Below are 21,000 nucleotides of genomic sequence, written 5' to 3'. Positions count from 1 at the left end.
CAAGTCGATTTTAAGATTTCCTAAAGATCCAAATACACAGTACCAATTCACTGAATTTTCGACGTCATTACGATCCCTGCTGTTCTCATCTCCCATCTCAACGTGAATAAACGACGCAACCTGAAGGTGGACACAAGATTTCTAAGCATCCATCAAACGAGAGTGGAGAAGCGCATAATACCCGGATTGGCAAGTGATTCATCTGGTGCAACGGTATTCGACGATAAAGACAAGGGACAAGTTAATTTTAACGTCTTGTGTATTGAAGGCGTATTTTTAAATTGTGTGAATGTTTGGATGTGTGAATGAATAACTTTTGATCTTTTTTTTTGTGTACACTTTTGTTTTTACTATTTATCAATCTGTTTATTCGAACTATTTTATCTATACTATTTTACCTTTACAATTTTGTCGACCATTTTACGTATATTTTATTTATATTCCATTTACATGTTATTGATATTTAATTTATTCAACAGAGAGTCAAAATCGTATTTATTATCGTTCTCATAATATTGTCTTGTAAGCCTGTCCATCGAATTCACGTCTTATTTTTTTTCTTTTATTTTCACAAAAAAAAACGAGTAATTACAAACTGCTCAGGTATAATTGACTGGAGGGCGTAACCAGTTACCGATGTTTCATATAAAATCGGTGGGCGGTTGAAAAACTTGTACATCGGTCAGAAATTATTTGCTCAGCTCGGCATTATTCAAAAGATTTCTCGAAAGCATAAAGGTGTAAGGTGAAGGTTGCGAATCAGAAATTGACAAGAAATCATCGCAACAGAACAGTTTGCAGACTTCAGAAGGCACCTTTCTATTTGTGTTTTCAAATTAATCGGAGTTTACCTCACTCAACCTTGGGATTCACGACGATAATACAAATGATTTCACAATTCCCAAGCTATCGAAAAAAGAAGAAAGAAATGACCGAAAATAACCCTAACCAATTCGCCGCGGAGGAGGAGGAGGAAGAGGAGGAAGAGGAAATAATCATCGGTTTTTCAGAAGGAGTGTCGGAGTTGTCGCAGGAGGAACTCTAAGACCTCATTGGGGATGTACGGTTGGCCCGAGAGAGGCCGAACAGTCAATACCATGTGAATTACTACAATCATAAGATATCAATAATCATCATTTTTAGGCGATGGGAAGATGGGGTTGTTGCAATAATGTTAGATATCGAAAGTAGTGATGATGATGATGATGATAAAAATTATTTTGATCACTATAATGAAGAATAAAAAAAGAAAAAAACTGATGCGTAAACAATTATTATTCACAATAGGGAAGACACATTCCTATTCATAAATAATTTATGCAAAACTTATGATATTATTGAATGAAATAAAACTTGCAATGCAGATAGTCTACGTGAGAATTTTCGTCTCTTCAAGCACTAGTAAGAATATAATGTGCAGGTGAAACGTTTACATCTGAAATTCTTTGCTTCTGATGGGAAGCCCCGTAAGACAAGCAAAGCCGTCTAATAACTGAAATGCGGATGTGCATATAATTTTTTTTCACGAGAAAAATATTGTTGAAAGTACGTAAATTCGAAAATTTGGTGATTTCGAAGAATTAACGACGGAGCCAGGAATCGAACCTGGCGTCTAGAGATGCTTAGCCGGAGCCTTACTCCACTAGACCACCAAGCCGCCCTGACGCAGATAGTCTATGGTGGTAAACATGAAAATTAGCAGTATTTGCTTTACATAAAATGTATAATATTTACAGTATTTATGTCACATGAAATTTACAATATTCACATCAAATTTATAGAAATTACAGGTTTAGTCGCTAGAGGCACATTGAGGACTTTAAGTGCATGTGTGTTTACGTTTATGTGTTTACGTTCACGTGTTTACGTTTACGAATATAATTCAGTACATGATATTAACTTTAGCCAATTAGATCGGACCCAGCCGATCATAAGAAGGATATGCAAGATTGATATTAATTATTTCGCGAGAAAAATTCTATGCAAATTGCAAATTCAAATATTTCAGGTGACTTGAAAAATGAACGACGGAGCCTGGAATCGAACCCGGTATCTAGGGATGCTTAGCCGGAGCCATGTCTAGTGGAGTAAGGCTAATACTATGTGAATTACTACAATCATAAGATATCTATAGACATCATTTTTAGGCGATGGGGAGATGGGGTTGTTGCAATAATGTTAGATATCGAAAGTAGTGATTATGACGATGATGATCATGAAAATTATTTTGATCACTATATGCCATGTCTAGTGGAGTAAGGCTCCGGCTAAGTATCCCTAGATACCGGGTTTGATTCCTGGGTCGTCGTTAATTTTCCAAGTCACCTGAATAATTGAAATTTGCAATTTCTATAAAATTTATAATGTTAACATAAAATATACAATAGGGGCCATCCATAAATTACGTCACGCGTTGATGGGGGGAGGGTATCACCATAATGTGACATAGTGTAACAAGGGCCAGGGGGGGTCAAAAGCTTTGTGACGTCACATGTTAAAATTTTAAATACTAAAACACGAAATTTATATGTGAATAAAAAATTTAAAAAAATTTCGAACTTGATCGATATTTTTATTAATAATTTAGCACTCTCGCTATGAGATTTAATCTCACGTAGAGAACATTTAACTTCTAAGGCGGCGTTGTAATGCAAGTGAGAGACCCAAATTCACAAGAGATATTATCTGTCACAAAAATTCGTCCTCAAAGAATTGCGGCTAGACGTGCCCGAGAAATTCTTTGTTCAATGAACGATGACGATGCTTTATGGATGGAAGAAAAAGATGTCGACACTCAGGATGTTGATGACGTTCAAATTCAGAACGAAAATGAAGTGCCTGATTTACCAGTAATAGCTAATATAAAGGAGAGGGTCCATGGACACAAGATGATTAAGTTTTTTATCCTTAATTAACATAAGTCGCTTTTTGTTTCCTAACTAGTCGTTTTTTCTTTCTGTTATCATAAATATTTGACTCTGTGTTGATTTTATTAAATATTATTTAATAAAAAAAAGGAAAAAATTAAAATAACTGTTTTCTTTCGAGTATTTTTAAATACATGCATAAGTTTGAAAAATTTGTGGCGTCACATCAGGGGGGAGGGGGTTCTAAAAATGTGACAACCTGTGACAAGGACGGGGGGAGGGGTTTAAAAGTTCTAAAATCCGTGTGACGTAATTTATGGATGGCCCCATATCAGAAAAAAAAAATTTCACCATAATTACATTTCATTGTCCCTGATACCCCCAAGGCAGTGTAACAATTTTATTGAACAGAATTATCCGTTTATCATCGTTACTCCTCAATGCCCACTTTTCTTGTTTGATAGTGCTCACCTCGTGCTTTTTGCTGCGGATCAGAGATTGCTGCATTTGCAGATCCTTGCGGTTAATAAGACACCGCTTATAATCGTCAAATTTGATCTTCCGAAGTGTCGAGCCTTTGATACCTTTCGCTTTCTTCATAACACCTTTAGATTCATTCTCATTATTATTATCATTTGTAGTCTGGATTCGGAAGGCGTAGAGTTTGGCTCGCAATCCCACAAACTCCGTCATGATCTTGCCATTGATTTCATCCTTCATAAGGCCCAACACTTTTTTGTTCGCTGATGGGATACCATAGCAGTTGTTTGCATGGTAATCAGAGGTATCGAACTTTGAAATATCTCGTTTGACGATGTCATAAATATTCGGCACATCGAAATGGTAGATGAGACTGTCCGTGTCCGTGTACATGTGTTTAGCTTTGCCCCCTAAATTCGTCTGTATGTAGTTATGGTGAAAGTCATAGATCCATGTCTTGGACAGGTCCAGAATTGAAAAACCTACATATATCGGCTTGTTGAATTTGATGTGCAATCGAGTCAGTTCAATTATAACCACATCCGCGTCGCATATGGTGCAGCTATGAGAATTCGGTTGTGCAATCCTCGATCTCGCACCCCATCGACCCTCCCATTCCGTAACCAACTTAACATCCTTGTGCTTTCACACATTTCCATCGTTTTCCCTAACACCGTATTGTTCATTAATTTAAAAAAAATTATCTCGAATTCATTGCGTGATTTCTTTTTCATATCCGTGTTTAAATCAATATACTTTTTCAACCACCACCATTGGTTAAATTTCACAATTCGGTGAACTTGAAGCAATTTCATGCCAAGGCTGAGACATTGTTTCAAGTTTCGGTACTGAATAACATACTTTTCGCGCGATAGAACAGTTGGTATTAATTTGGATTGCGTGCTGTTTGGTGAAACGAAGTGTTGAGGACAAAGTGGGAGATCCCGATGCGTGTGGAGGAGTTCGACTGGATATTCCATATCAACTTCCAATATATATCCGAATGGGGAGTCATCCTGGATGGTTAGCAAATCTAATTGCGGATAATTCATCCATTCAAATTCACCGGATGGTAGATGTTGACTCATAGCTGCACCATACAGGTTATCTACATCAAAATACATCAAATATGAGGTTTTTATGCTTGTATCAAAGTCTTCACCCATGTACGGATTATTAGCTCTAGCGTAACGACTGTAGCATTGCGCCACACCACCTCTGATGCCTTTCTCGACGAACAATACTTTATCCATGTCCGACAGCAATTTGAGCTCGACTTTCGTGTATTTGAGCATCGCATCGAAAGCAAGCCCCGGCGCGGTATAATAATGCAGAGGATCGAGATTCTAAGTTGAGAAGCAATTACGGCGGAAGTTTTCAAAAATATCGGCTAAAAGTAGCACATCAGATTTCAGATATAAATCTGGATATTCGCCAAGCGTAGCGAGCCCGAATTGTCGCCACACATTTTTCGCGTATATATAATCTTCGTTGGAAACGTTTGAATCTTTCAAATTTGAATGAAATTTATCTTGATCCGGCAATTTCTGCGCATCTAGTTTCGTCCAATTATCGATATATTCGTAGGGGAATACACCTTTGCGCGTGACAAGCTCGAATTCCTCGCCATTATCATAAAATTTGCGCGAAACTTGTTTTTCAGTGTCACCCAAATATGACAAAATATTATCGATGCTGCTGGCCATGAACCTGAACGAATCGATGAAGCGCAATTTCACTTTTGTGCCTTTCACCTCTTTTGTAAATGCTATATACTTCTGCTTGTTGATCGGAAGAAGAGTAATCAATCCCTCTATGGACATGGCCAGATCACGCATGAAAAAATGCGTGTCATAACCAAACAAATTGTGGAACACAACCGGTAAAATGTGTGACTTTGTGTAATGCAGATTGCAGCCCTGATGCGCCACACCACGATATTTACCTGTAAAACGGCAACAATCACGGTGTTTTACATCGGTGGGTGCAATCGGCCTTTCGCAGATATGATAAACCACCGCTACTCCGAACTGCCGTTCCTGGTCCGCACTCCATGGTTCTATCGGTACAACTTCGGTCAAATAACCTTTGACGGTCATCGCTAAGGATTGTATCACGAAATGCAATCAGGACCACGGTTCAGGTGGATTAGCGAAAAAAAATCGTTAAAGGCACAGTAAACATAGTACGCCGCACTGTGCGGGGCGTGCTTTTACACCTCATGAACTACAGGCTCGAGGATCATTTAAGTTCGGCATAGGCGGTGAATGGGACAGACTCCTTATACCGATAATTTTCAGATTTCACAATTTTATGTTTGTAGTCGGGCTGATCTACTTTACATTTATTTGCGCTCCGACAATCTTGAATATGATTTTGGTATGTTGATTCTACTTGGAAATGGCATAAACATCGGTCACATAAAAATTTTGCAGTCCTATGTCGCGATAGTTGGCTGCTAAGTAAACGCAAAAGATTTCGAATCCAAGCATAATGGAATATTGTATAAGAGCCGAGTTCGTTGTCATCGTCTGCGTTAATTCTGGTTTTTATAGCAAGCAAGTGAATTGTTGGTCTATCGGAATGAAAATTTTTACTCAAATATAGGGGCACTATCACACTCGAGTCAAGCCCATAAACGTTAATTGATACATTATTTTGCATCTCAAACCTGGGGATATCGGAGAACGGTGTGGAAAAACTCTTCCCCTCGTATCGCAGCCATGTGCTATAGTGCGGATAGCTGGCTGGTCGGCATTGGTTTTGTAGTGCCAGTCCGGTGTACAGCGCTGCGTTGATTGACCACAAAAAGCACTGTTCGTCTGTGTTTACTATATTCACCACTGCGTGTCTTTGCCGAATCTCCCTCGGCAATGCTGTGAATGTTAATGCGCCCCCACGCAGTGGATCATATTTGTTAATGTGATGGCGAGGTTGATAATTTCAATCATGGTCTACCCGGAATCAGAATGCCGAAATTACTCAACCTTTACCATAAGGCAGTCGGTAATCCTATCATCAAACCACTGGGTAAGATTGGTGGTTGGTAGACTAATCACGTTTCGGTTGGAAAAGTGTTTCAATGCAATCATTTTTACCCCATTCTTGACGTTTTCAAATTTTTACGATAAAATGCCATTCGCCTTAATGCTACCATCCGTTTGTACAGCTGCACCCAAACGCACAACTGTCAGACGCTTAGCATCCGCCAAAATATCATGCAAATCGAAGTGTTGTAGGTTTGTGATAACACCCATTCGAATTCGGCTGACGAAAGCGCTGTCTGCGTCGTCCCATTGGACACGATTATCACTCGCAGAAGTGTTGGCGCCGCCTCCGGTAATGAGGAGCCTCCGGGATTTCTCCACCCAAGATCGCAGGATTGGATGTTGGATACGGTGTTTCTCGCTCATGGAGACATCACGTAAAACTTGCATATTTTCAAGCCCAATGGCGATCCAATGATCTGTGGTTCTGTGGCGCTCTTGCCCTGGAGATATGGTATGCACCACATCATAAGCGCCTCTTATCGTGTCGACGAGATCCTTGTATGCTTCACCTGCCATGACTTTACTATTGGTAAACTTCTGAAAACTTTCTAAAACTTTCGAAAACTTTTGAAAACTTTTGACAACTTTTTGAAAATTTAACTTTAGGGTTATAGTGAGTAGTATGTATGGTGTGCAGTATGACAAAGCTATGAAGTAATACTAATTATACCATCAATAAAGTGTGATTAATAAGTATTTTTTTTTCTTTTTACAGATGCCGTCTCCAACAATACGTGTAAATATATGTCTAAAAATAAATAAATATATATTAAATATACAGTTTGAGTCAGTGAAAACAGCCAGAATAGGAGGAGCTCAGTTGACGGATCAGGCCGTACCTCTTAGCCGATTCCCAGCGAGTCAATTGAAACACCGAGAATGGGAGGAGCTTTGATATCAACACGCGGGCTACGGCCTAATCCGTCAACAAAACTCCTCTCATTCTCGGTGTTTCCATTGGCTCGCTCCAGATTGGCTAAGAGGTACGGCCTAATCCGTCAACTGAGCTCCTCCCATTCTGGCCGTTTTAACTGACTCACCCTGTATATTAGATCTGTTTACACAAATATATCAACGTATTACATGTTATAGCTGTATTACCTAAAACTAGGTGTAATTGTAATTCAATATTTTTTTTTTTACACATAATATTTACATTTCTTTTGTAGTTTGCATTGTAGACAGTCTTTAACCATGGGAGTTAAACCATTGAATGAATTGTCACGAACGGCTCATGTATGCACACCCAAATATATCATTATATACCAATATGTCATTGATTATTAATATCGCTTCTAAAATAGACGAGGAAGCATAGCCTCAATTCATTATTAAATTCATATAATTTAACCATTATATAAAACAATTCGTGGCACGACCAAAGCTCAACGGCGTAGTTGACCGTTGCAACGTCAGCGTCCCCGCGCCCGCCAGATCCCGGCTGTAATCAACACCAGGATGAGGCGAGCGCGAGATCACGCGCTTCAGGAATGATCATCGCGAGGCGAGCCTTTGTTCTAAATTGTAAAATCAGCAAAAACCTTGCTCGCTGTCCGACGCTCCAAGGGGTGTCGGACGAGCGAGCGAAGTTAGTCCCGTTAGAGACAGCTGCGAACGACCTCAACGGAACCCGGCTCCTTCAAAGCTACCGCGTATAGAGGTTGTAAGTCCTTTTCCGCCACCGACGATTAGAGGGTAATACTGTAATCTATACGCGGTCGGGAAGGCGTCTCGCGTCGCGGCTTCAGTCTTTCGAAGTTAGTAATAAGTGCTTGAAGCTGTGCCGCGAACTCGATCAAGTTGTATAGAGATAAGAGTGATCATAACTGAGCGAGAGAGTAAGTGAGAATCCGAAGTAGAAACCACCAAAGAGTGAGTAGGTGTATGCATGCAAACATTAGGTTAAAAACATTGCAAGCTTCCTCGTTACCGATTTCTTGAATTCCAATTTGATTCATCAAACGCTTGCATCCAATCGTAAACATTCTATTACAGTATAATTAAATCCTGCAACCCATTTCCCAAGGATCGCCCTGTAGAGGACGATCACCTACGTATCCACGATAGAAAATAAAAATAAACCTCTGCGGAAATCTAGAGGGTTAAGTCGTCGCGTGCAAGACCGCTCCGCACGTGACAGCATGACTGCTAGAATCAGTTGACTCATAATGTAGGGGGCATGTACGGTGGCTGGCGATGTTGTCGTCCATTTACATATTTTCAGGCAGCTTATCCCACACCTCGTCAATTGAGTTTGATGCGAACGTGAGGATGAATTCCTTTCGTAAATTAGCGATATTTTCAGTCCTCATTTCCTTTAAACCGCCCAATTCATTGAATAAACAAAACGATTTCGCGAGAGATCCTATGCACTCCTTTACATGCCACTTCTTCAGCCGCTGGACATTTTCGAAAGCACAGTTGTATTCCGTTGAAACGTTTCCATGATAATCATCGCACCAACCCGCCTCCTGCGTATGTTTCAGTTTTTCCAGTGATGGTGGTGAAATGTGTAAATCTTCCATGTTTATTACTGGTTTTGCACCGTCAAGGATCTTCGTCAGCCACCGTTTCTTCTCCTCACCTTTCACATATACGTAGCATGCATATTTAACAACCAATCTTACAACCTTCTGCACCTCAGCGTAAGGTTTGATTCCTGCATCCCATGGTATTCTATGAAAATTGTGTTCTAGCCAAGCGTTAGTAGCTTTGTGTTCAGCCGGTAGATCTATCCAAGCGTACGGTGGTTTGAAGAGGATGCGAATCAAACCTGATGCGTTTATGTTTATGATGCAAAGTTCCTTGGGTATAAATTTATCGTGGGGTCAACGAAACTTTGTATGTCTATTAGGGTGGTCCTTATTTTGGGTAAGTCGGAATTTCAAAACTCTCACCCCTTGCATATCTCCCATTTGCCAAAAAAAAATGTGTGCAAAGTTTAAGCCCAATCGGACAACGTTTACCCGTGGCCCAAGAGGGTCAAAGTTTAATATTGGAGCCAAATGGTAAAAACGAGCTTGAAGGCCTTTATTTAAGTAGACCAGCGAAAAAAAATCGTAGCAGGCTATAATCCACAAGATTTCTAACTAAATTCACAACTAATTGAATGTACTGATACCGAGTTCCGCCAAAAATTTCTATGTCGAGTTGTAGATGTAAATACGTAGATTCTACAACATACGTACATCTACAAATACGTACATCTATAGATGTACGTAGATGTAAATACGTAGATTCTACAACATACGTACATCTACAAATACGTACATCTACAACTCGACATAGAAATTTTTGGCGGAACTCGGTGTCAGTACATTCAATTAGTTGTGAATTTAGTTAGAAATCTTGTGGATTATAGCCTGCTACGATTTTTTTTCGCTGGTCTACTTAAATAAAGGCCTTCAAGCTCGTTTTTACCATTTGGCTCCAATATTAAACTTTGACCCTCTTGGGCCACGGGTAAACGTTGTCCGATTGGGCTTAAATTTTGCACACATTTTTTTTTTGGCAAATGGGAGATATGCAAGGGGTGAGAGGTTTGAAATTCCGACTTACCCAAAATAAGGACCACCCTAATGTCTATGATCATCTCCATATTATAAGTTGGAATAGTGTTGATTTTCTTGTGTGAATATTGATGGCAGACTGACTATCCGGTTTCCGCCACGTTCGCTTTTATTGCCAATGCTCGGGGAATTTCAATCGAAAGTGTGCGGGAAAATATATTTTCACTCTATTAGCACCACTGACTAACAGCTAACTACTAACTAACGAACTGACTAACATTTCCCCCAGAGAGCATACTATTTTAGATATCTTCATGCTTTTGCTAACTACGCGCATCTGTCGCACAAAACTTCGAATTTATTATGTTCGTTTCAAGATATTTCATGCGTAGAATACCTTCAGGTATCGTCTTACGCATTTCCGTGAATTGATTCGTATCGTGTTTCATAAGACTTACGATTCTTGGTGGTAGGAATGTTTCGAATTGTTCGTCAAGTGCAAGCCGAATACTTGAGCCGGACTTGGTGTTGACACGTCTTAATCCCATCACGTTATACTCCTCCCCAACCTCCAGATCCGACATTCTCTTGGTAGGCAGAGTTTCCAGGTGACTGATGAGGTTGATTTTATTCAGATCCGTCTCAAACGATGTACATTTTATAAACTTCACATACTGTAGATACTGAAGTTCACGATTGGAAGACTATGAAAATAGTATAACGTGTTATACCAACCAACCCCCCCCCCCCCCCCCCCCCCCCCATAATAAATTCTTGCTATTGTGCATTCGCGTTCTATGTTTAAAATATCCTACCGTTATTTTCATACAGTATGTTTACTACAGTCATTCTATCGGTATTTCCCCTACACATAACTATGAATATTTCTTTTATGCAGCACCTTCTCCGAATAGAAAATAAGCTTGGGGTAAACAATCTGCGCGAAAACTTACGGGCCATCATCAACATTCCCGGCCTACTTAATTGCGGTATCGCCACCGCGTCCGATAGTGCGAAATAATGTATTCTGATATAATTATTTTTGAAACGATATATTCCGCTTGTCATTTTGCCATAACGCCCCGTCATCCTGTTTCGTTATCTTGCTTCGCATTCTTGTCCGCCATGTTGTTGTTTACATGCATTAGCTTAGGTTAGTAGCCTGTTCCGTCATCTTATCAGCCATCTTGCTTCGGCCATCTTGTTGTTTACATTAGTTAGGTTAGGTTAGATTGGGGTTGGGTCAGGTTAGCTTAGGTCGGTAACACACTGATTAAACGTTCCGTCATCTCATCCGCCATCTTGCAGGCTAGTCAGCCATCTTGCAGGTTAGGTTAGGATGGGTTGGGCCAGGTTAGCTTGGGTCGGTGACACACCGACTACAGTACGAAGCGCATCGTGCAGCTCCCGCTGAGGTCGGTAAGACAGATTGACGCAGAACCCCTCTTATATAACTACTGGCTGGCTACCCGCTTAACTTTTTTTTTTTTTTGAGAAAAATACATTTCACATTTCTCTTCATGAAATTTTCCAGTTGGATTGATATAAAGAATATTATGTTCTTGTGGGTGAAATTGTTAAATCGCCCTATGACGTGCCGCACTTTGAAGGGTGGTTTCACGCCCTCAAAGTGTTTCATCGCCGATAAAAAAAATACGTGTCGCTGAGTTTTTAGTCTACTATAACATATTACAAAAGAAATCGAATCGGAGCATTCAGGCTGAGATACCTTCCTTTTCAGTGCGCTGGGGATGTTGTACAATTCAACATACCAGAGTCGTACTCAAAGTTGAGTGCTATGATGGAAAAGAATCCGACTACTGAATTTCAACTACAATCAATTTTTCTAATCATCCCAATTATGATATGAAATGAAGTAACGCAATAAAACTAAAAAAGCTTAGATTACAGTTCATTTGCATACTTGATATGTTTGGACTAAAAAATGTTATGCGCTACGTAATATTACGCTAGTGCATAACAGCCGTGCTTCCTCGGAACCGTAATGAAGATTTGTTTTCAATTTCCTAGATGAAGTATCTTGATTTTCAGAAGACTGCTATGCCTGGTATATACTGAACATGATTGAGATCTGCAGCTTATTTGCTTAATGGCGTAAACACAGCCTGGAAGTTCGAAAGGCACAAAATGAATCCAGCAACAGCTCCAAGAAACCACTCAGTTGAAAATGTACAAAATTGTATGAAGCGAATACTGCAAGACAACTCTGACGGGGTCTAAAATGTGTACGGTAACAGCTCAAAAATGGTGTGGGAAGACTACAACCCTAAAGGTGATACTCTGTAGTATGGAAATGCGACGAAAATGATATGGAGTGAGTGTACGGATCTTAGTGATCATACTGGATGATAGGGAGACGTAGCTCAACATACCACATAACTTACACATGATTTTCTGTATCTCATTTTCTCAAATTACAACTCATACGAGATATTGGAAAGCAATTTTTGAAATAATTGTTATTTATTCTACAGGACCCCTGACGCTGAAGGTTGATTGATAGGTCGGGTACAGGCTTGATTTCAAGAGAGCCATCACCTTAACAATATAAGAATCAACGCATGTAGCATTGTTTAGTATAATTATTAGACCGATCCTCAAAAAAAGTCATTTATGTATTTTAATCAGCTCAGCACCTCCGAGTACGGTTAAAACGGAATTAGGAAAAATTGGGTAAAAATTTCAGCATTCTAGTTCAACTAAAACGAGTGCCTGTGAGCACAAATTCATTTTGAGTTTAGAATTTGGGCAGGAACCGCTAATAATCACTGATGATGAAAAATCTATGTGAAAAATGAACTATTACATCAGCTATTTTAACAGTATTTCCATTGTAGCGGGCAAATCAGGAAAAAATCACAGCTTTCTACGTTGATATATTTGAAACAATTCAAGTCTCAGCAAAAAAATTCTTTGAATACTAGGGGCTCGCCCCTGCGCGCTTCGCGCGCCAACCCCACCTTGGCGCTGCGCGCCTCACTATTTCCTCATACAGTGACTGTTGGTCGGTGAATTTATTTGTGCTGATTTGATGACAGGTCCGCAACTGTTGATCGGTTGTTTCCGATCAACCCGACATTGCTATTGGCTCCCTATGCAGGTCTGCTCAGATAGTTTTCGTAAACGAATCCACTCACATGTACAAAACCCCCGATGCCATGCATCCCCAATTGCATTTGGCGACTTATTTTGCTATAGTTATTATTTTCCCTATAGTAGAAGAAATTCATAGCTTTGCTGTAAGTAGAATTTCTATGGCTTCAGACAAATTAAAAACTCGTTATGATATTCGAGCCAGGGATATAAAATTTAATCCCGGAGATTCTGTCTGGCTCTTTCAACCTCGAAGACAGAAAGGACGATGTCCGAAACAACAAAGAAACTGGGAAGGCCCTTACTTAGTGGTTAACCGGATCAAGGATTCACAGGATCCGAAAAAACCTATTTCTGCTCTGATATAACTCTCCTCGAGTTCTGTTTCATTACTTCTACTGATATATTTGCCAGTATGATTTATTTGAAACGATACTCAGTCTCACCTCTGCGTGTCCATCTTGAGTGCCGTATACACAATACGCCAGCGCGCGAAGAAGACAATTCCCGTCGGGAATCATCTTGATAATTCTCGTTTGCATGTTTATTTTTTGCGTGTCAGAAACAGATACCTATAAAAATATATATCAAAGATTGTCATAAACAGCCGATGACAGCTGTCAAAGGAAGTTTTGTTTGCTAGATGCTTTTTGTTTTGTTTTCGGCATCTCACCCCACCGCCAACTTCATGCGTATACTATTGTTATTATAGTCTTTTTTATACTATTATTATTATAATCTTCTTTATACTATTGTTATTATAATCTTTTTTACCTGTTCATTTGTTCAGAACTTTTTAATTAGATAGAGAGATTGAAGATAAAAAAAGACGTATCATTTATAATTTAATTACAGAACGATCAGTCATTATTTCAAATTCGCACTTATTATTGATTACTTGAAGTTGGCGATCGATCATTATTATCGAGTGTTTTTGTTTATCTCCAACGTTCGAAGAATTTTCTAATTTCTTTTTTTTTTGTAGTTAATCTAAAGATCTTTTCTAGCTGAGCTTTCTAAGGACCACTTTAATGATATATGACATTTGTGTTGAACTATTTTTGAAAACATTTTTGGCAAATTTTTGTAACTTATAGTGAGTGGAATAAAAAAAAACAAGTAATTATCCGATCTACTTCGATATTAATATAAATGCGTACTTCTGTTCTATTTCAAAATATTGATGGATCTATTTAGTAATACTATTCTTTTAAAGACCAGTGTAAGGCTACTTTATTATGTCGAATAATGACATATCTGAGTGTAAGCAATTACTACTATGAATCATCAGCAAGTTGGTTATTGACTCATTATTTTAAATTGAACAAGCTGTTACATGCGTCGATTAGAAATAAAGTAGTCTTCTGTTCCGGAACACAACACAGAAAAAAGCAAAAAATCTATACATCGTTACAACTGAGTCAGTTTTTGATACCAAAGAATTGATGTTCAGCACTTGTTCTTGTCAAGGAAAATTTCAGAATTTGGACCTCGAAGGCACCATAAATGATTTTGCATATGTGTACGCTCCTGACCGCACAAGTTCCTACGTTGATCACTAGTCAACTCTACCGTCGACTACAAAGATGGCGGCCACGGTGCTGCACTCTTAATAAGTCTTTTGAAGGACGGTAAGAACGTCTGATTACGTGTTCTGATTCACTTCAAAATCAATAGGCTTTAAGATTCTAATGGCTTTCACTATTTTTACAAATTAAAAGTTCAATATGCATAGCGGTTCGATACATAATGAAGTCCCGAGCAGCGTTCCGTGCCTCACGATTTCAACAATTTTTTTCGTTCGAGTGCATGTTCGAATTTACTTCCAAATCACTTGGGGGCGAGATTTCCATGACACAAAACCACAGTCCAAATTTGAAGTCATTCGATGCTACCATTCATCCGGAATCGATGTCGATAGCCAGTGTCTAGCGAAAACAACGGAGGAGGAGGAGGAGGAGATGAAGACGTTTTTTTATCAACTTTCCAGACCAATATCTCGGAAACCAGTCTACCGATTTTGATCAAATTTATAAAGTGAGGTCATGTGGTAAGGGACTTTCTGTCTTGTGGATTTCATTGAAAAATATTAACGCTTTCCGGAGGTATGACACCGTGCTTACAGGTATAACTAGTTAAAATAATTCCCGGCTAGCTCTCGCCTGCCTACGGGTACTTGTCGGCGATTCGCTGCCGCGAATCTTGATTACTGAGGTTTCCTATCCATTTGTCATCCGTCAAGGCAGATGGTTTAGATGAACGAAGTTCTTGATATACCTGAGATTGGCTCGTTTGTTAATATTAGAAGCTTTATGAGCAGCGAAGGAGGATTCTAATTTTGACAATTGAGTGTCGAAAAATTTTTTTGCCACAGCAAAAGATAATTTTGTAAAAATATCATTTTCTAGCGCAAGTAAACCAGTTTGCGATTTGATAATGGCAGCAAGAGAATCTGCCACTGATCTCCAAATTGAGCAACGACCTTTGAAATTTATACATACATAATGGTGAAATTTGGTTCTCGACTTGGACGTATTAAAAGTAAATCTGTGTGAGGTTAACTTAGGGGATCTTAAATGGATTGATAGACCCTCCAGTTTCTCATACTTAAGGAGGAAGATGCGATGACTTCTTAACTTTGACAAGGCCTCGGTCGTGATAGCCCAACGTCGAAGCTTCTGCGCCACAACCTTCCCGTATGTGAGTGAAACATCATTGAAGAACCCCATATTTCCCTTGTTTTATTCCAATGATATGATGAATGATATTTTTTTGACCTCGATCATGTTAACATGAATCGTTCTTCTGGATATGAAGGACAGTATCGGAACGACCAAAAAAATTATTTTTTTTTGGTAGATGATTTTGGATATGAAATCGGGGATATTTTCAGCGCGGGGTAGACCCCATTATGTCGTGAGATTTGAACTTTTCAGATCCCATCTCTCATAATTTTCGAGCATGACTTAAACTGGCTTATCAAAGTGTTTGATATGGCGAGGGATAGATATCCTTGAATTTGTATGAAAATACAAATCAAAAATAGCTGCCTTTAAAATTAGGTGTAAGTATAACTGGGTCTTACACATTAGAAACAAATTTTTTTAACCAACTGATGACGGAGAATCCTGGAATAAACTTGACTCTGTTACACGTTTATCCAAAAAGAAGTCTCTTACGGCATACTCAGGCCGCTTGTGCAATCTAGATTTATATAGTTACAAAGCTTCTTCAACATTTTTTGAATTTCGCGATATGACCCTGTGAAATAGCGGACAGCAGTATTTCAGAATAAAATGACCTCTCAAGAAATTCCAAATCATCACAAAATTCGAATTCTAAATGTGTACAACACCACATTAATTACTAATGCAGAAACATATAGATTCACAAACATCTCGTATTCTCATCGCTAAAATAAAACGAATAATCTTTTGCACAGGCTACGTAAATGTTCATATTTTGAGCATAAAACTGAGCAATTATAATTGCTAATATAAATAAACGTCGTCTCGAAAATAATAATTCAGAGATTTTCTCTATTTTAGAAAAACCTGATTCAGACCTTCTGAATAAATTATAACACTAGGGAAGCACATATTATACACATATAATGCAGCTACACTCTAAGGTCACTTAATTATTTAATTTGTACCTTGCCGTAATTCATATAACCTATTGTAACATTTTATGAAATGAAATAATAAAGAATTTTTTGTACAGCATCATTCGACACACGGTAGGGATAGCCCATTTCCCCCCTTTATTGCACAAGACTAATCTATTATTTTTAGCGCGAGGGACGATCAGCTCCACCCAGAGCCATGGAAATCGTTGCAGGATGAACAATCGCTTACAAAACACGCAACTGAAGTATTTAGTACTAGACTATACAAAATATATGCCTGTGATCGGATCAATCTTTATTATTGTCCGCAATCACGAGATTGAAAGTCCTTTCTTAGACCCAAGTCAAAAGCTTAACGATCACCAGTTCAGTGCTTTCTGTTACGACCAAGACATGAGAGGAGGAGCGTGAGAGGTAAAAACGAACGTGAGGCACAGAAAGCAATTTCGGTTATACATTTTTTGTTTTCTTATATTACAATGGTTTGATTCTTAATTCGTAAAGACTCGTATCACGACTGACTTTGCTAGGCACAACGGACGACATGAAAAACTTGGTCGGGCGCGAGTGTTCGGAAAGACGCCCGTGTGCCCCCCTCCCCGCCGCCGCTCACGTTGCACGTGCACGGCGCCCCTCGAGTCCCGCCCGCATAGCCAATTCAACTGCAAAAAAACATCCTTAACATTTTCTAAGCAGCCACACGTTAATTCTAGTTGCCAAGACTAACTGATAGTTAGTAGCTCTTTAAATATTTGAATCTCTTCAAAATTAATAGGGTTTGATTGACCCAATCTAAAACACGGAAATTCACAATTCCATAAACTTTCCTAACAATAAGATGAAACGGCCATCAGACTTTGAGGTATTGACTGTCCGTGCTTTTGCTGCCCTTAACCTCAAAGCTATCTGATAAACTAGAACCGAGTATACAGGGAATCTGTGGTAAGAGGCAACCTTCGAGCCACGTGCACACTACCAGCGCTACACATGCACAATTTTTATGTGAGCCGAACGTACAGACAAATGCTACGACCAAAAACTTGTGCATATGTTGGCAAAGCCTGCCGGTGCTACATGGAATGCCAGAAATTTCAATACATGTCCACGGTAAGCGATAATTTTCTTGAAATTATCAAAAGTGCACGGTTTAATCCAAAGCCTTGCGTTAATTAGTATGAGACTTGTGTCTGATGGGAATCTCGACTCAATTCTGTGTTCTTTATTGCTTGTATCCAATGAAGTGGTATTCAATCAAGTGCAAAAATGTGAACGAGTCAAATCTATGAACTGCGGTATCCTGATATTATTCAAGTTGAATGATGCACTTATTTAGTTGATGCTCTTAAACATTTAGTAGGGCTTCGTGTGGCATAAAAAATTATATTCACAATAATATTCATCTAGATAAAATATAATATCTGGATTAGAGAATGAAGGTGGACTTACCAAGCATGCCAGCAGGGAAATGTTGTGATGTTTGTAAATTTTCAATAACACTCTGCGTCACAACCCAAACGTAGTTTTCGCCTGTAATCTTTCGCCTTCTTGCTTCCTTCAGTATTTGGATAGCTTCATCGCGCGTCGAATAAAGCAGTATCACTCTCGACTCACTATTCACCAGCTCTGACAAATCTTCTGGTCTTGTCACTAATACAGCGTTCAAAATTGAAAATTTAAAAGTATCCTGCATGTCGGAAATTCGCTCTCGGACGGCTTGAATGAAATCATCATGTCCGGCAATCTGTGAGGTCACGACGCTGAACTGATGCCATTTGTATCTCTCTAGAATGCTCAACATAGCTGCGGTTTGATGTTCCAGTGATGGAGCCAGTTGCAGCTGTAAGCTGCTTTGTGATGCTCTCTGAAATGGAAAATCAATCTTTTATGCGGTTATTGGCCTCAAGAAATAACTCAATTGACAATATGTTAATCAATGTTTTTAGGTACAAAGGAAAACGTGATGGGGCTTCTCATACAATTTTATCATAGAAGTTTGAAGTTTGCAATCGCAAGGATTTCACACTTTATTTATCTGGAGTTGCGCATGTGAGCAATCATAGTCATGGAAATATTCGTAGTACTACAATATCTGAGAATCGGTCGTATTCTAGTGGTAGCCACACGAATGGTTTTATAACGACACATAAGCTTCAATGAGAATTTGATCACATTCATCTAGATCTTAAACGGTCTCGACTTCGAGCCGTTCCAAGAAAACATCGTCTCACAAAGTCATGTGAATATTTTAAAAATAGAATGTTGTACAGAAGGCTAACACTACTACTGTCATGAAGTAGCCACTAAGCTCTTGGTACATGCTGGACAGCACCGGGAAATACTAGACGAGTAAATGATTATCAAGTCAGATGAGGACATCAACTTATCTAGTAAAGTTTACCGATGAATTTTCATTGTGAACTTCATTTGTCCTAAGGACATAATACAAGGGCACAATAATTGACAGGTTAATATAACTTTATATTTATGAATTTTTATTGATTACTGTCGTACAACAAATTACTTGATTCCAGTTTGATTTTGATACACAAAGTCCTTCCATACGTCATCGTTGAAAATTTCCTTGTTTCGTGGTTATCTGTGCATCCATTCTGACGTTGGAAAAGGATGAAAGATTATAAACTAGTATTTCTACAGAAATTGTGATAGTCAGGCAGATCTCAGATCAACCGATAGTAGTAACGTTGCATCAACATGCAAGACTACGAAACGGAAGGAGACGAGGTTAAATCCCCAGCGCATCAAATAGTATTTGAGCGATAGTTGACAAAAACTATAGAACGGTCACGTCGATCAGGTCTCGGATCGACGATCAAAGTTTTGATCTCGGTCCAGCTGCACCTGGGTAAGATTTTTTGCAATTTACCTCCTGGCGAATGCGGATGTTTTCATCAAAGTAGTAATACGAGTGGTATTCTGGATATAAATCCCTACATTATCGCCACAGCTTGGCAAACATACCCAGACGATATCCTTTTTCGAGAACGTTGGGGGGATGGGGGTTATCCTCCAAATTAGGCTCTACGTTGCAATAGTTTTTACCCTCGTCAGATAAATTGCGCTCTATGTTACCATGTTTATAGAGCAAGATCGCGAAAACTGCATTACCGAGAGCAGCTGTAAGCCCTCAAGCGTTTAAGGATGTATGGCAACTACGTTGTTTACTACTGTTCGATTTGAAACTTACTGATATTGTAAATGAGAATATGGGGATTTTTTTGAGATTAAACAAAAAAAAATTTGCCCTGTGGATGCTGAGATGAACGAATTCAAAGTCGAGTCATTTAACACGGGAAACATAGGACTGCACGTTCAAAATTCCCTTTACACTAGCAGAGAAGGTATTTCCAGAGTACTTTTTTGCAAAAAAAACGTTTGTGCGGTATCACTGTGATATGCATGACACGTTAAAAATAAAAAATCGATATGTGCCCATACATTTTGCGAGACATTGCGAGTTGAACGAGACCGTTTTCGGATTCTTGTAGCTCGTGTGTCGTAAACACGACAATGTCGCTGATGACGCCACACAGCCTATAAGAGGCGCGCAATTCAAATTTTCATAAGCGGAAATTCTGTTTTTTTTTCTAACTATTGTGTTGCATAATATTGATTGTATAATATTTGATGATCAATATAAATCAAACACCGTATAAATTCATATGTGATTTTACATTAATATGATATGTATGAGATCTATAGTTATATGTACACGTACATATGTAAATCAGATGGGACAGGACTTAAAAAAAAAACAGTAAAAATTTCCAGTGAGTGTGATATTAAATTTATTCACACCTTTTGGATTATAACTATTTTAAAAATTACAGCGTTTTTTTATACTGTTTTTTTACTCACAGTGAAATATCTTTTTTTATATCCTTAGAAGAGTTCAAATCACAAGTTTTGGATTATAACTATTGTAAATATTATAGCGTTTTTTTATACAATCTTCAAATCCCGTTGTTGAGATAGAGTTCGAAGAGCATTGCAAAGGTTACGGAGGACAGTTTGATTTTTAGATACTCGAAGTTTTCCGCCAATATCTTCGCCGAGAAGCGTTGTTATTCCATTTTCTCCGTTATTGTTGAACGTCCTCTTGAGCTGAGTTAAAGTGAGACCAGCTGCAGCGATTCTTGTGATCATAGCGGCAGATACAGGTCCCTTTATGACAGCCATATCATCTATTCTTTTTTTCCTTTCTTTTCGATCATGATCAGCATTTCCAACTGCAGAGAATGATACAGCGCGGCTAATGAGTTCTGTCTCTATTATCGCAAATCTCTTGAGGAGATTATCGAGTATTTGGACATCTATAATCGCATTATGCGCTC

At 38.8% G+C, this 21,000-nt stretch overlaps 1 protein-coding gene across 1 annotated transcript in view; it reads right to left on the bottom strand.

Annotated features, from left to right (window-relative positions):
- Positions 1-21,000, bottom strand: part of LOC124293695 (glutamate receptor ionotropic, NMDA 2B) — a 1,867,270-nt gene that overhangs the window by 1,306,420 nt on the left and 539,850 nt on the right. The window contains exon 5 of the mRNA XM_046735718.1: positions 18,095-18,509. Within this exon, the coding sequence (XP_046591674.1) occupies positions 18,095-18,509 (415 nt within the window). The remainder of the gene's footprint in view (positions 1-18,094; positions 18,510-21,000) is intronic.

Source organism: Neodiprion lecontei, chromosome 3, assembly GCF_021901455.1.
Source record: "Neodiprion lecontei isolate iyNeoLeco1 chromosome 3, iyNeoLeco1.1, whole genome shotgun sequence".
Classification (NCBI taxonomy): domain Eukaryota; kingdom Metazoa; phylum Arthropoda; class Insecta; order Hymenoptera; family Diprionidae; genus Neodiprion; species Neodiprion lecontei.
Note: the sequence above shows the minus strand (reverse complement) of the source record. Positions and strands in the feature narration are given on the sequence as shown.